Source organism: Myodes glareolus, chromosome 1 (genome assembly GCF_982192425.1).
Source record: "Myodes glareolus chromosome 1, mMyoGla1.1, whole genome shotgun sequence".
Taxonomy (NCBI): domain Eukaryota; kingdom Metazoa; phylum Chordata; class Mammalia; order Rodentia; family Cricetidae; genus Myodes; species Myodes glareolus.
The window spans coordinates 33,387,860-33,402,960 of NC_142026.1; the positions used below are offsets into that span (position 1 = coordinate 33,387,860).

Sequence of the window (15,101 nt, forward strand, 5' to 3'; positions counted from 1 at the left end):
TCTCTCAGCCACTCCTGCACAGACCACCGAAGAGGCAACATGTAAGCTGTCACACTGAGAAAGGTACTGAGCCCATGTGGCTAAAATAGATAAGGATAATGGGGTAATATATGTTATAAGAGCTAATAAGTAGCCTGACCAAATGGGCCAATCAGTTTATAACCTTATGGAGTCCTGTGTGTAATTTCTCTTTGGGATTTGCCGGCTGTTGGGGTACCGGGCGGGACGGAAACCCCAACAAGCCGGCCCTCATGTTACAAGCTGGCTGGTAACTACACTGGTATCCCCAATACCCAGTGAAGTCTTTCTCAGAAAGAGCTTTTAACTGCAAAAACTTTCTTACTTCCATTGTGGAGAAGCAGTCCAGTTTCCCCTGGTGATCTAGATCAGTCACTCCTAGCACTGTTATTCTTTTCTTAGTCTGTGAACTTAAGGGCATCAGAAGCCCAAAGCGTTCAGGGGGACGTGTGAACTTCCAGTTCAATGGAATGTCCGTTGTGGCTCCTGGCGGGATGGCTCCTTCAACTGCAAGCAAAACTTTTAGGCCTGCAGAACTTAAGGTTATGGGCACAAGGAGCAAACATTTTCTGAGTGGATTTTACTAGAGGTGATAGTGTGTGGACCCATGGATCCTGCTATGGGAGAAATTGTACTATATATTGGACACTAATTCAATGCATATACTGCCTTCTGGAAAACCCTGCCCTAGCCCTCCAAGCTGCTGCCACTTAATTCGTGCTAAAATTGTGCCTTCAAAAGACCATTCCATCTTTCCTCAGGCCAGATGCTTCAGGACGGTGGGGACCATGGTGAGATCAGTGGATTCTATGATCGTAGGTCTACTGTCATACTTCTCTGGCTGTGAACTAAGTTCCCTGGTCAGAAGCAATACTGTGTAGAATACCATGATGGTGGATAAGACATTCTGGAAGCCCATAAATGGAAGCCTTGGCAGAAGCATTATGTGCAGGAAAAGCAAATCCATAACCAGAAGAGCTAACTACTCCAGAGAGGACAAAGGGCTGGACTTTCCAATGTAGCCAACCTGCCACCAGGTCACCGGCAGGTCACCCCAGGGAATGGTGACATATCTGGGGCTCAGTGCTGGTGTCTGCTGTTGGAAGATCTGGCACTTAGTGGCAGCTTTAGACAGGTCAGCCTTGGTGAGTGACAGTTTATGTGTTGAGGTCCATGGGTAACCTCCATCTCTGCCTTCATGGCCACTTTGTTCATGGGCCCATTGGGCAACGACAAGAATGCCTGGGGAAAGAGGCTGGTTGTCCCCAGGCCATTCTATCTACTTGATTATTGAAACCCCCCACTTCGAACTAAGATACAGCACAGTTACAGAGTTAATACATCCTTGATGTAAAACTGTTAAGGTAAACTTCGGACCTTGCCAACTGAAAGCAAACTGCTTCTTGTGGTCATTAAGACAGGTACCAAGGAAAAGAAGTTATCTAGATCAATAGCTGTATAGCATGTGCCAGGAGATGTATTAATAAGGAAACCACATCCGGTACAGCAGCTGCAACTGAAATCATGACTTGAGTTTTTGATACCTGTCATTCTTCATGATCCTGTCTGCCCTAGCCAGAAAGGCGAGTTAAAGAGAGATACGGTGGGGAACCATCACCACGGCATCATTTATGTTTTCTTTTGTTTGTTTGTTTTCAAGATAGGGTTTCTCTCGTAGCCCTGGCTGTCCCGGAACTCGATCTGTAGACCAGGCTGGCCTTGAACTCAGAGGTCCACCTCCTTCTTCTACCAGAGCACTGGAACTAAAAGGCCTGTGCCAGAACGACCTGGCTTGCCCCTACATCTTTCAGGTCCTTGATGGTGGCACTAATTTCTGCAGCTACTCGGGGGAAGCAGTATTATTTTTGATTTACCATTTTCTGTGGCAAAGATAACTCCAAATGCCCCCATTTACCCTTTCCAACCATAATAGCACTTCCTCCACAGGTCAGAGAACCAATGTGAGAATTCTGCCAACTTCTATGTGTTATCCCAATTATATATTCTGGGACTGGGGAAATAACCATGGGGTCAGTTTGGGGACCCACGGGACCTACTGTCAGATTTCAGCCAAAATGCCATTAATCACCTGGCATAAGCCCCTTATTTAATTGGAGAGCCACAATGTTTCTTGGGATCTCCCAGAATCAGAGTCAGGTTAGCACCTACTGGTAGTACCAATAGACCCTGGAAAGTCTGGTGATTTTCTTTCTCCTAGTGTACAACGATCCTTCCATGTAAAAAGTGATAGGTCCCTCTGGGGAAGGATTGGAGAAAAGGCTAAGAGTAAAACTTTGTAAGAATTTTGTCAAGGTCCCTAGGGGAACCTGGCCATCCTTTCATTCCAGGGGTTCTCGATCTGCAACCTGGCTCAAGTCTGGAAACTGGTTCACCGGCCAAGATTACCTGTTGCTATGATCCAATGGAGCTTTCCTTTCATTTGTCTGAGAGTTTTTATAGGTCAAACAAAATACAGCAGGCTTCTTATCTACACCATGATTGATTAGCCAGTACAAAAGATCCATATGAATCATGCCACCATAAAAATCACTTTGCCTGTGCTGACCAGGTCAAGCTATTATGGACATTGCTTTGTCTCTGTCGCCCATTATGGTGACTACAATGGCTTTGCCTTTGGTGATTCAGTGCTGGCCCCTGGCCCCTGCTATTTTGGGGCCCAATTACACTCATTGCATTTAATTCACCCAACTGAGGGGCAGCATCTTCAACCCTAAGGTCTGGAATCCTGAAGAAGTCGGTTCTAATGGCAGTGAAGGAGTGGACTTACCAGTGAGTGTGAGAGCAAGCAGGCAAAGCAAGCAAGTTTCCTTCTTCCATGTCCTTAAATGTGTATCTTCCTACTCTAAAAGACCCGGGTGAAAAGTGGGTCTTTTCATTTCAAATGATTTAATTGAGAAAAAAATCCTGGGGTTGGAGAGATGGCTCAGCGAGCTCAGTGGTTAAGAGCACTGACCACTCTTCCGAGGACCTGGGTTCAATTCCCAGCATCCACATGGCAGCTCACAACTGTCTATAACTTCAAGATCTGACACCCTCACACAAACTGACCAACACACATGCAGGCAGAACACCAATGAACATTTAAAAAGAAAGAAAGAAAAGGAAGGAAGGAAGGAAGGAAGGAAGGAAGGAAGGAAGGAAGGAAGGAAGAAAGAAAGAAAGAAAGAAAAAGAAGCCAGTAGAGAAGATGAAAGGAAGAAAAAAATCCCGGGTGGCTACAGAAATGACTCAGTGGTTAAGAGCACTGACTGCTCTTCCAGAGGTCCGGAGTTCAATTCCCAGAAACCACATGGCAGCTCACAACCATCTATAATGAGATCTGGTGTCATCTTTTGGCATCCAGGCATACACGCAGACAGAGCCGTAATATACAAAAAATATACATGTTTTTTTTTTAAAGATCGCTAGAAAAGAAGAATCCCTTACAGGTGTTTTAGTTAAATGCAGATGTAGTCAAGTTGGCAACCAAAAATAACCATCACAAGGCACACAGCCCTGTCTGTTGAGACCTTGGTGTGAGCTCCATGAATCTTGCTTTAGACTCCCAACCTATGGAAACGCTTGGTAATGTGAGCTCTTTTAAGCCACCAAGTTCATGGTCCCTTGTTGTGGCTGTTATATAAAATACAGAATCAGAGATTTGGGTTGAGGTGGCAATTTCCAGGGAAGGGGAAACCAGGCCATAAAAGCCTTAGCAGGATGCCTGTGAGGGAGCCGAGGGGCTGGGCCACAGGGAGAGGAGTCAGGGTGAAATAGCGCTGCTGCTGTTGAAAGGGAAACCTGTGGTCCCCCCCCCCCCCCTTAGTGTGCCCTATCAAATAACACTCTCCAGCTGATTGTCACTTCACAAGATATTTCCGCTTCTGAGAAAGAGTTCTTGCCTGAGGATTACAAAGAGTTTAGCTCTGGGGAAGGAGCATAGGGCTGGAGTTTAGAGTCGGTGGCTTCTGACCTTACTCTGTTTGCAGGTCACCTTGCAAACGGAGTAAGGCCCTTCCCTTGTCCAGGGGCCTGTGAGAAGATGCAAGCAGTGCTGTCAGAGCTGAGATGCTCCTTGGGCAGTCCCTGGCCAACGCTCTCAATGGTGGCATCACAGCACTTTTGGCCTCTAGACAGTGACAGAAGCCATGCAAGAGGACCCATTATTCATGTCCCTATAGAACTCCACACTAGTTTGAGCTGATGGAAATAACCCGAGGGATAACATTTCCATTCCTCCAGCTGTCTGCAGCTCAGTCCCAATGCTGCATGAACTCTATCCTGGCACAGAGGTGAACCCCAAATGCTGAAACACTCTGGGGACCAGAAGCTGCTATTTAGCTTTTGAGAAAGATTCTCTTAAAGGCACATGACCTAAGAAGAGACCCAGAATACTAAATCCTTCATATGTCATAAATCCTTCATAAATCCTAAACCTTCATATGTCAGCCTGCCTACTTGGAGCCCATTGAAAACCATCTACTTTGGGGTCCTAGAGGGGGAGGATCTCTATTGGTGCCAGTGACTGATGCCAACTGAGTATGGAGCTCTGCAGACATACTGCAGACATCATCAGCTTCCTCCTCCTGTCCGAGCATTCTGACCTCTAGGGTCTGACCTAACCTCAGGCCCAAGTTGCCTGGAGCCAGGGCACTTTTACTTCAAGGCAACTGGCTGGCACTCCTTGTCTCTGTACGGGCTCCAGGGAGAACTCCTATGATCAAGAAAAGTGACAAGCTGAGTCCACAATATGACACAGTTAGTAAAAAGGCTTCCCAAACAAGCCTGACGACCCAAGTTTGAAAACCACAGGGGAAGGACAGGGCTCCCCAAAATCATCCTCTAATTCCCTCATGCATGCTATAACACACACATGCATGCAAACATACACATATGCAAACACACACACACACACACACTCTTTTATTTCTCCAAGACCAGGCTGGCCTCAAACTCAGAGATCTGCCTGCTTCTGTCTCCCAAGTGCCAGGAGTGAAGGCGTGTGCCACTACTGCCCCGCACAAAAGGCATTTTTAAAAGGAAAAAAAAAAAGTGACAACCTAAGGAAGATTAACATCTACAGCATACTCGTGATCCTTAAACCAGGCCTTCGAAAGAGGCTTCAAGGCAAAGGATGAGCAACTAGTCACTAGTGCTGTCCCTGGGGCTCAGGAGAGTACAGTCCAGGGACAGACCCCATGCTAATGGGATCCTCCAGGACACATACTCGGAGAAAAGTGGAACAGCCTAGAGGACCTGCCCAGTAGCAGGGGTGTCTCTACCAGCACAAGAGTGAGTGCTCTTGGCTGACAAATGACAAACGCTTTAAATGGATGGTGTTGGAGGCAGGAACTGTGTGCGGAGTGAGCATTCACACATCTGACACATCAATGACAGTACACCGCGAGCAGCTAACTCCAAAGCTCTTTATTTAACGCAGCTGGAGCATTTGACAGCAACCCAATTCATACCCTGAAGCATCTTACAAACAGGGAGCAGCTCTCAGTGACCCTGCGGACTGCGCCTGCCTCCCCTGGTCTCCTGGCCGAAACAGCAATTATGAACTTCTCTTCATGTCAGGACTGCTGTGGCCTGGGTGTCCCTGCTCAGGACACTAAGGTTCAGCCTCAGGATTGACCACTTCTGCCCTAAGTCCCTCAGAATGCCTGAAAGGATATGGGAGAGCCGTGGCAACTCTGCAGGAGTTTCCCCCCATTCTGTAGCCCCCCTCCCCCCATCCAGAGCTATAGGGGCCATGAAACTGATTCCCTCAAGAAACGGGTCTAGGGGACTTGCAGGGGCTGGCCATCAAGATTGACATACAAGCCATCCATTGAAAGAGTGGGTTGTCTCCACATCATCTGATACCCAGGGAGGGAGTAGACTTAAGGAGGGCAGCCCACCCTCCACAGGTCCCTGGTTAGTGTTGTTGGTCACCAAGGCCTCCACACACTCTGGGCCAAGCGAGCGGCTGTCAGGCTGCCTAAGGTTGTAGGTACAATTTCCGACCCCTCAGCAGACACTGGATTTAGTTCAGCCTCCGGGACCTCCTCTAGGTCAGAACACAGGTCATCCCCGGGACCTGGGGGACTGGACAATGGGGACCCTGGGACTCCTGGAGGCCAGTTGCTCCTCCCAGGGCCTCCAGGAAGCCCAGCTAGGGAGTCCCCAAGCAGATCCCGGAAGCTGCTACCCTCGCGTAGTGGCATAGACTCTAGCAGGTGGTTCAGGAGTTCAGCAGAGACGGTGGCATCGATGGCTTGGCACGTGGACACGAACGTGTGCACCTCATGCATGCATTGGATGTAGCCAGCAGCGAAGCGCTCGCTTGCTTCCGCCTGCAGCTGCTCCCGCTCTGTGCAGGAGGGTGGGAAGGAGAGAGCAGCGTCCCCCACCGTGAGCAAGTACTACTATGACTCCGACGATCCGCTCCGCGGATTCGGGACTCACCCAGGAGAAACACTGAAGTGTCCTGCTGGGGGATGGGGGAGCTCTCGCCTTGGACCAGGCCCCGGGCTCCGGGAGCCGTCGGGTCTGCTCCATAATTGGCAGGCGTGTCCTGTCAGAACCCCAGCCCTCGGGTCCCCGCAACCACTCACCTCGTGCCCGGCCACGCAGCGCGCCCTGCACGCGCCGAACCGTCAATTCCAGCACTTCGGCGTTCTCTAGCTTGGCCTGCACCTGCGCAGAGGGGAAGGGAATTGAGTCTACTAGAGAGCTCCGGCGCGCACTCTGCAACCTCCCGCGGCGCCCTTCCCGCCGCACCTCGGTGCCGGCCAGCAGCCGCCGCAGCTCCTGCAGACTCTCGTTGATCCGCGCGCGCCGCTTCTTCTCCACTAGGGGCTTCCGGGCCTGTGGGAAGCGGGCCACTGAGCCCCGGGCCCGCGCAGCCTCCCGCAAGCCCATCCGCCCGCGGCCCCTGCCCGCACCTTGCGGTCCCCCCGTCCTTCCCAACGATCCTCATCCTCGTGGCCTGCACGGTCCCGGCTGGGTGCCAGGGGCGGAGACATGGTCCGCAGCGCCCGGATCCCGGCGGTGGGAGCTGAGTGCAAACCACACTGCCAGGCGGGTGGCAGCCGGGAGGCCACAATAACTCTTCGAGTCTTCCGGCCCGTGGTGTCCCGCCCCTTTAATAGCAACTTATTTACATGTCAATGCACCGATTGGCTGTGCGTGGCCGGAGCTGCCAGCCGCGAGGCTGCCTGCATCCAATGAGAGTGGCCTGCTTTGTCAGGCCCCGCGGGTCTCTGGCAGCTGGCGAGGCGGAGCCCAGAGCCCGACCTCCTGCCACTCCCGCAGGGGCGGGACTCCGGGACTGTGACCCCGGGCTTCTGCCTGGCTTGGACCTCCCTCTGCCGAGTTGTGAGCCCATATCTGCCAGCCTGTGAGCTGGGACCTAGCTATCCATTCTTCGGTCCTCATCGCCATCCATTCCACCCAGCCCTTCACTCATCCATCCCTACAGTGCTTTCGCTTCCTTTGATTCACCGAAAGTGCCTCCGAGAATAGCGGTCCAGTCTGGGGCCCCAAAGTGGGCTTCGGGCGGGACAGTGCCAAAGTCAAGTCCAAGCCCTGGAAGGGGGACCTGGAAGGGGCTTTGGACACGGGTGGCGAGAGTGCAAAGTCCGGGAGAAGTGGGGACCAACCTAGCAGCAGGAGTAGGGACAGTCAGTCCTTGGTCCCTTGAGGTTTTTTTGTGGACTTATGAGGACACCTGTAACCTTTTTATACCGAGGTCCGCAGTCATTCTCGCCACAACCTCTCTTTCTCTGCGCTCTTTCTAAGTCACCTACCCAATCACTTACCTGGTCTTTCTCTATTTTCAACTCCCGCTCCATGCCTCTCCTTCCTAGTTCACCACCCAGTACCACCTAGTCCCTCTGCACCCTCTATCCGGTGCTCTCACATTTCCCTGCTCCCCACCCCTTTTCATGCCCACCTCCCTCCCCCGCGAGACCCCTTCGTGTCCCCCTACCCTATCCCCACCTCCGCCCCGCGCCCAGCCCTTCTTGGCTCCTCCCTCTTCCATCTTTGGGCCCTGCAGGCAGAGGCTGCCGTCTGGCTCCGGTAACTTGATGCCCGTGACAGTTGGCAGCTGCAGCCGTTTCGGCAGAGAAAAGCGGCAGCCTGGCCAGGAGCGACAGGTGTTGGCCGCGCCTTTGTCTCGTTGGCTTTGTCCCGCTGGCAGCGACAGGCACGCCTGTGTCAGCCAGACGCCCAAGCCCCGCGTCGTCGGTCCATCTGCCGGCCTTGCCTCGGCGCGGGAGGGGTGGCGGTGTGCAAGGGCAGCGAGAACGCGCCCCTAGGCAGCACCCTAGGAACCCCGGCTCTGCTGCATTGTTCTTGGTTTCTGCAGCTACTTCAGAGCTGGAACACAGGGCCGGCTCCCACAGGTCCTTTATGTACTCCATCCTTAGGCCTGGGCACCACCAAGCACCGCTTCAGTGGGAGCTTCTTCTCAGGTGTTAGTAGCTGGTGCTTCATCAGCCTGGAAGGGAAGACCAGGCAGGAACTGTGGTGGTTGAGCAGGGAAAACCTCTACCCTCTTAGAGATGGGTCTGGCAGACACCTTGTGGCTCTACTACAGAGGGGCCTCCAAAGGCGTCAGGTAGCATGAGGTAGCTGAGAGATTTGAAGTTCGATGGTCACAGTCACCTTACTAGCGACCCACTCCTGCTCTCTCTCACTTTTACCTCTGAATTGTTCCTCTGTGTTCGGGTCCTGATGTTCGGGTCCTGATGCTCCCCCCAGGCAAGTACCACTCATCTGGATTTTCCCAACGTGCTAAAAAGCCTGGTTCTCTTCCACCACCCTCCAGGGGCTGCCGAGGGTCCTCCATTCCTATGGTAAGACTCCTAGGTGGGTGTGGAGGTGGGAATAATCCCTGTGGAGTCAGCCACAGCTGGTTTGAAACTCTGTTTAGCTATTAGCTTCCAAGTAAAAGAGATTCTAAAATGATTACTTTTAAGTTTCTACTACTTTGAGGTAGGCAAAAATTACCTTTGGTAGTTTTGTTTGGTTGTTTGTTTTGTTTTGTTTTTGGGCTCCCTAGTTCACAAACTGTTTTGTATTTCTTTCTCCCTGTATCCAAATGAGCAAGGCCAAAAGATAGCTCCTATTGGCTCTGCGGACAGGCTCTTGGAAATGCCAGTGGAACCCCTGATTGGAGAGTTAGAAGTGAGGGGCCAAAGGATACCCACAAAAGGCAAACTGCAAGCAAAGAATTAAAACCATCTAAGAACTCCAGGGAAAGCAAAGCTACCCAGGAAGAGAACCGTAGCCCATTCCTAGGTGTGGGAATCCATCATAGATGACAAGGCTTTGTCCAGTGCTGTGTGAGCTGCGGTGTGTTGCAGAATGCTGTGTAGAACTGAGGGGAAGAGAAATTAAGTACTTGGGATATGCCTCAGTATGATTAGACATTCTTCTTGGAAGGAAAGAGGGTAGAGACAGGGCCGGGTATGTATGAGTCAGGAAATGCTTTTTGGCTGGGGGAGGGGGTTGCTTGAGGACCCACCTGCAAAGCTGGCTTCCATTTATTTTAGTGAGTTCATTGGCCAGGTGGCTTAGACTTGCTGTCCCAGAAGCTTGACCACCCCATCTTGAGCCCACAAAACCCTTCCTCTCCTGTCTACCTCCCTCAGCTGACCTATCACTTCCTGCCATTTGTCCCATGGATCATAACCTACCTTCAAAGTTTGCCTGCATGCAGACTTCCTGAGCATTAGGGCCTTTTGATCCCCCTAGAGCCAGGAACAGAGGCCAGTAGAGGCCAGGCAGGGCGTAGTGGCCACCGGGTGACTAGTTAGCAGCAGAAATAACAGGCCATAAATCCCTAGAGGGACAAAGGCAGCAGCCGGCCTGCAGACATCCAAGTACTCTGTGGGCAATCTGCCCAGAGGACTCAAGAGAATTTCCTTTTGGTTTGGAAATAAAGGAGAGGGATTGCCCCTCGGGTTACACCGCAAGGCACAATGGGAGCCCTCCGAAGACTCAGTCAGTGAAACAGCCATACCTGCCAGGAAAACTTTGCTTTTGACCACTGAATCAGCACTTGCAGTCAGACACACACACCCTCCACGCCCCCGAAGCTGAGCATGAGGCCCAGTATCATGTTGTCCCTCTGCTCAGGTCCCTGGGACCCTGGTTTGGAAAGAGGAAAGAAAAGCAGGCCTCTTCAGAGTAGTTCTCACAAGCTCAGTCAGGAAGGGCCAGGGTAGGAGGCCTGTGCCCCAGTGATGTCACATACAGATCCGAAGGGTAGGTAAGTCTTTTCCAGCATGGTACCCATGTGAGCTCTCTGCTCTCAGTCCTGAGGCCAGCACATAAGCAACCAGCCAAAGGTAGGGTTAAAGAGAGAGTGGGTGCCTGGGGGTCATGCTAAGTGGAGGGTCAGCCCAGTGGATCTGGTAAATTATATCCAGGTGAAAAGACATCAAAAGAAAAGAGGTCATGGAATGCCTGGCTAGAACTGCATTATGGGAAATTTCTGAGGGCTTGAATGGGCCAGGGAGGCGAGCATGTGAGAGACACACAGGTAAGAACTGGGCCACCAAAGAACACCATGCATGGAGTGATGAGTTGGCTTTTGGGACTGAAGATTTCTTAATGTACCATTTTGAAGTTTTTTAATAACTTTTTTTGACAATGTCATTCTATTTGGTTTATTGGTCTATGTTATGTTAATATATACAGTGCTAGGGTATAGGTCAGTGGTAGAGCATATGCTTAATTTGCATGAGGTCCTGGGTTGATTCCTTTCATCACAACAAACAAAGCATACAATTGAAAATAAAAATATACTTGCTTTATTTAACAATTCTCTAAAAGGCAAAAAAGTCATAAAAAGACACAAGCGGTCACACAAATATATTGCACTGGGTGAAGGTACGTTTGGTTTGCACATGAACAAACCACTTGTCCGACAAGGCTCACGAATCATCGCACAAACTCTGAGAGCTTATTTACATTAAAAAGGCGGCTCAGTTTAAAATAGAGTCTCATGACACCCGTGTAAGCACATATTCTAAAGAAAACAGAACTGGATGCTCGGCATCTTGTAAACAGAGTCACAAAATTATCCTAGGAAGTCAACTTCTTAGCAGTTAACAATCAAGGACTATATATTAAATAATCATAAAATAATGCTGATGGTAAACATTCACGACAGTAGAGAGAAGGTTTTGGCAGTTTTGTGTTTAAGGAACAAGCGTAGGCTTAGACCACCATCTATCTACCCTTAAGACCCGACTGGTGAGGGAAGCAGCTGTCTGTAACCCCGAACGTCCATTAAAATATGGCTACTACCTTATCTCAGTCAAAGGTGGTGTTGTCTTAATAAAAAAAAATAGAGTTGTTTTTATGAAAAATAGGGTTAATATGCAGGCATCAAATGGCTCTACTATGCAAACCAACTGCAGTAAGACAACGTTCTGGCAGCTTCAGATTCAAGGAACTCTGCTTTTTCTGATGCACTGTCTGTTCTTAAGTCAAATGACTCCTCACTGGTGACTTCTCATTCACACGAGGGGTCAACAGGAAATCTGTTGGAATAATCTTTGGTGCAGCATCGTGTTTTGCAGAACTGAGCAGAGAGGTCCCCTTCTCCCCAAGGGTTCCAGTGATCTGAAAGCCAGCAGCACAGACAGATGTGGTGACAGGGACCTGAAGCCACAGGAGCTAGACGGTCAGCCAGGAGTACAGCGAGGAGGCAGAGCTCCGTGCAAATCAGAGAACACTGGTGGTCACGGAGGCCACTTCCCCCATCTCCCCCTCCTTCTTGTGTTCAATGGCTGCTCTCTGCTGGGATCTGTTGTCAAGGAGATTCCAACCAAAGAATATATATGGTCATGTCCCCGCCACAGCAAAGCCTGGTTTGCAGAGGCCACCATGCAGACAGGGTGACATGACTGATACCACACTTCTCTGCAAACTGGCCATGATGGTCTAAAAAGGACGCACGAATGGCACAGAAATGTACGGGGCAGTGGGAGGGGGCTAGTCTGATGGCATTGGTCACAGAAATCACTAAGCTCCGTTAGTCCAGAGCAGGCATTTCAACTTTGTTTACAAACAGAAGCACATCAGACTGGAATGTTGGCCACTGCAGGGCCAGAAGCCAAAGCTGCCACACCATGCTCCAAACCAACTACCGGCACACACCGAGAGGAGGCCTGTAGAGATGTCCTCTCCACTTGGTGGGTGAACACGCACGCAGCAGGACTGCACTATAATTGAGATTAAAAAGCAGCCCTCCATCTGATACAATCACACTGTGGGAAAGTTCTAGAAAGCCAGGCCCTTGGCTGAGAGCTTCATGTGACTTCCCAGCTATGTGTCATAGCAGGTGTGATGTCTCAGTACAACCCATCGGGGCCAGTGGACATTGGTACACTGGAAAGGGGTCTCACTGAGGTCAAGGGACTTCTGAGGGCCTTGAGGCAAGCTCCATGACACACAGATCTGTCTCCTCCAAATTCAATGACAAATTTGATGACAAATCCTACCCCATCCCCCAAATTCCATATTTATATTTCAATACAAAAACGTATTTTTTCCTAAACCTCCCCCACAGTTTTGTTACACCTTCAGAAAACTATGGTGGCTTGTTTTTTTTTTCTAAAACAAAAAAAAAAGCAATGTGCGTACACATCTATTTCATTAGAAACAATGAGAAGATTCCCCCGTCTCTTCCGAGCACCATCTAATGTAGATCGCTGGCTGGGGGACGGGGTTATGTCTGCGCCTCCTTCTCGGGACTTTCCTCTTCCTTGGCTTCTGAGGTGTCAGCGAGTCCCAAGGAAGGGCTGTCTTCCTCGTATGGCAGGCAAATGTTGCCTTTCCCCTCGCTCTCACAGTAAACGCAGTCCTTCAGGGAAAGAAGGCGACATGAGTAAGAAGAACGCAGCTGCAATTTGCTGTCACTCACACTCAGCAAGTTAGGTGGAATGGTAGCCGTGACCTGGAGGGTGCTGATCAGAGGCACCCCCGGGCCCAGGAAGCTGGCTTTGCCAGTGACTTCCATCAAATGTGTTCCCTGGCATGTGCTCTAGTGGAAGAGGGCATGAGTGTGAAGGGTAACTGTGCGGTGGTCAAATGACCCCAAAGTCTGTCAAGACCACTCCTCCCTCAACGGATAGAACCTCACTTCTCTCTCCTCAAGAGGACTTCAACTTGGGACATGTGACATCTGAGATTGGGCCTTTAGGGCACGGCAGGTTCTTCTAGACATCTAAGCACCCACAGTGAGATATGGGGCCTGCTGCAGCCAGCGCCAGTTGGCCTGTGAGGGAGCCTCCCAAGTGGCAGATTCTCTTGCCTTCAAATTACAGGAGCCTCAGCCAAACCTTGCCTTCAGCTTCACAAATCGTGCACGTGGCTTATGCTTATGATCCCAGCACTTGGGACACAGACAGAGAACTGCTCTGAGTTCCAGGCCAGCTAGGCTACAGTGTGAGAATCTGTCTTAAAAGAGCACTGCACTCAGCTGGTGCAGTGCTGCTCTGCAAACCTCAGGATCTGAGTTCATTCTCTAGAACCCATATTAAAAAAAAAAAAAAGGAAGAGTTGGAGGTAGTAGTGTGAGCATGTAATCCCAGGGCTGGGAAGCAAGAGACAGGGGGACTTACTGGCTAGATACTCTAGTTCCCTTGTCAAGCTCTGGATTAGTAGGAGACAGCAGGCTTCATTCAAGCAGACTCAAGGTTGTCCCTAAGCCTCCACAGCGCATGCAAACACCAAAAAACCCTCCCAAGAGATCCTGAGCCAGAACCAACCAGCTAGCTAAGCTGCTCTCAAGTTCCTGACCCAAGAAGATGGCAAAACAAAGGCTCCTTTGAGGAAAGATGATTCCCACAATCCCATTCTGGGAACAGAAAATATGAAGGTCGTGGGGCAGATGTCTATCTGCTTGATCCAGGACAGATCAAGCGGGGAGGAAGCGGGGAAATGGGAGGTGAGATAGGAGGCGGTGGGTCAGCTTGACGGTGAGGCCACTTATTCTGGCTAAGAATGGGGCACCGCTAGAAGGGATTTAAGTGGAGACTGTCTTAGTCATTGCTCTCTTGTGAAGAGACACCTTGACCCAGGCAACTCTTATTAAAGAAAGTATGTTAACTGGAGGCTTACTCATAGTTTTAGAGGTTAGACCATTAGATATCATGCTAGAGAAGTAGCTGAGAGCAACCCTGATCTGAAGGCCAAGAGAGAGATGGGTCTGGGATGGCCCAACCCCAGTGACACACTTTTCTCCAACACAGCCACAGCTACTCCAACAAGGTCACACTTATTAATCCTTCTCAAATGGTGCCACTTCCTAATGGCTGAGCATTCAAATACATGAGCCTTATGGGGCCATTCTCATTCAAACCACCACAGACATATAATATGATCTGACTCTGGAAGAAGGGTGAACAGAGAGCACAGTGAAAGGTTGCCAAGTGATGGGTGGGGACAAGGTGGAGGTGGGAGAAGCTGCTTTTCAAAGTTGAGTGGTGTGATCTGCTAATGACCAGAGAGAGTAGGAGAGGCGTCTTGGACAGCTCCAGGGTTAGCAGCCTGGAGAGGTGGGCCTCCATCAGCGAGCTGGGCGTGTCAGCATACAGTCAGTGTTCCCTAGCAGTCAGTGGTGGGAGACATCAACAAGGCAGCCTACACCAAGCTGAGCACTGGGAACCTGGAGGCCAGAGAGGATCCAGAGCTGTTAGCATCGGAGACTGAGAGCCATGGCCTGGAGACGGAGGTGGCTGCTCTCATGCAACTGGACTGCATTGGGGACACTCTACCTGAGAGTCAGCAGGTAGCAGCAGAAGCCTGGGGAGCACATACAGTTCTGGGATTCCAAGGACCAGGGACCAGGGGCCAGGGCAGGAAGAGCAGGGTAGACGGAGAGATGTTTGTATTGGGAAACAGAAATCAGAATGGAAGAAAGGGAGGCCATTCCCTTCAGCGAGCTGTTCAGGCTAGCCATTCAAACCTTTGAAAAAATCACACCTAAGTGTCCTAGAGCCTTTTCCTCCCTCCCTCCCTCCCTCCCTCCCTCCCTCCCTCTGTCCCTCCCTTTGTCCCTCCTCCCTTTTCTTTTC

At 50.6% G+C, this 15,101-nt stretch overlaps 2 protein-coding genes across 6 annotated transcripts in view; both read right to left on the reverse strand.

Annotated features, from left to right (window-relative positions):
- Window positions 1–5,430: 5,430 nt before the first annotated feature.
- Hes6 (hes family bHLH transcription factor 6) lies at window positions 5,431–7,139 on the reverse strand. Of its 2 annotated transcripts, none has more exons than XM_048441870.3 (4): window positions 6,948–7,131; window positions 6,784–6,870; window positions 6,618–6,699; window positions 5,431–6,373 (listed from the first exon to the last, which is right to left on the reverse strand). In XM_048441870.3, exons 1-4 carry the CDS (start codon window positions 7,026–7,028, stop codon window positions 5,952–5,954), a joined length of 672 nt encoding a protein of 223 aa, XP_048297827.2. In that variant the 5' UTR covers window positions 7,029–7,131; the 3' UTR covers window positions 5,431–5,951. The 2 variants fall into 2 exon arrangements, with proteins under 2 accessions (XP_048297827.2, XP_048297828.1); XM_048441871.3 differs by having other exon boundaries at window positions 6,102–6,373; window positions 6,658–6,699; window positions 6,948–7,139.
- A 3,664-nt stretch (window positions 7,140–10,803) lies between these two features.
- The window catches only part of Per2 (period circadian regulator 2), a 51,032-nt gene continuing 46,734 nt past the window's right edge, over window positions 10,804–15,101 (reverse strand). For all 4 annotated transcript variants that reach the window (XM_085696446.2, XM_085696442.2, XM_048441873.3 and 1 more), the window contains one exon: window positions 10,804–12,886. In XM_085696446.2, the coding sequence (XP_085552572.2) occupies window positions 12,752–12,886 (135 nt within the window). In that variant the 3' untranslated portion in view covers window positions 10,804–12,751. The remainder of the gene's footprint in view (window positions 12,887–15,101) is intronic.

What these genes read in the sequence shown, in the direction of transcription:
- Hes6 (XM_048441870.3), bottom strand. Translation starts at nt 7,028, where the DNA reads ATGTCTCCGCCCCTGGCACCCAGCCGGGACCGTGCAGGCCACGAGGAT. An exon ending in AAGGACGGGGGGACCGCAAG is followed by an intron (nt 6,871 to 6,947) that starts GTGCGGGCAGGG and finishes CGCTTCCCACAG; the next exon opens with GCCCGGAAGCCCCTAGTGGA. An exon ending in GGCTGCTGGCCGGCACCGAG is followed by an intron (nt 6,700 to 6,783) that starts GTGCGGCGGGAA and finishes CCCTCTGCGCAG; the next exon opens with GTGCAGGCCAAGCTAGAGAA.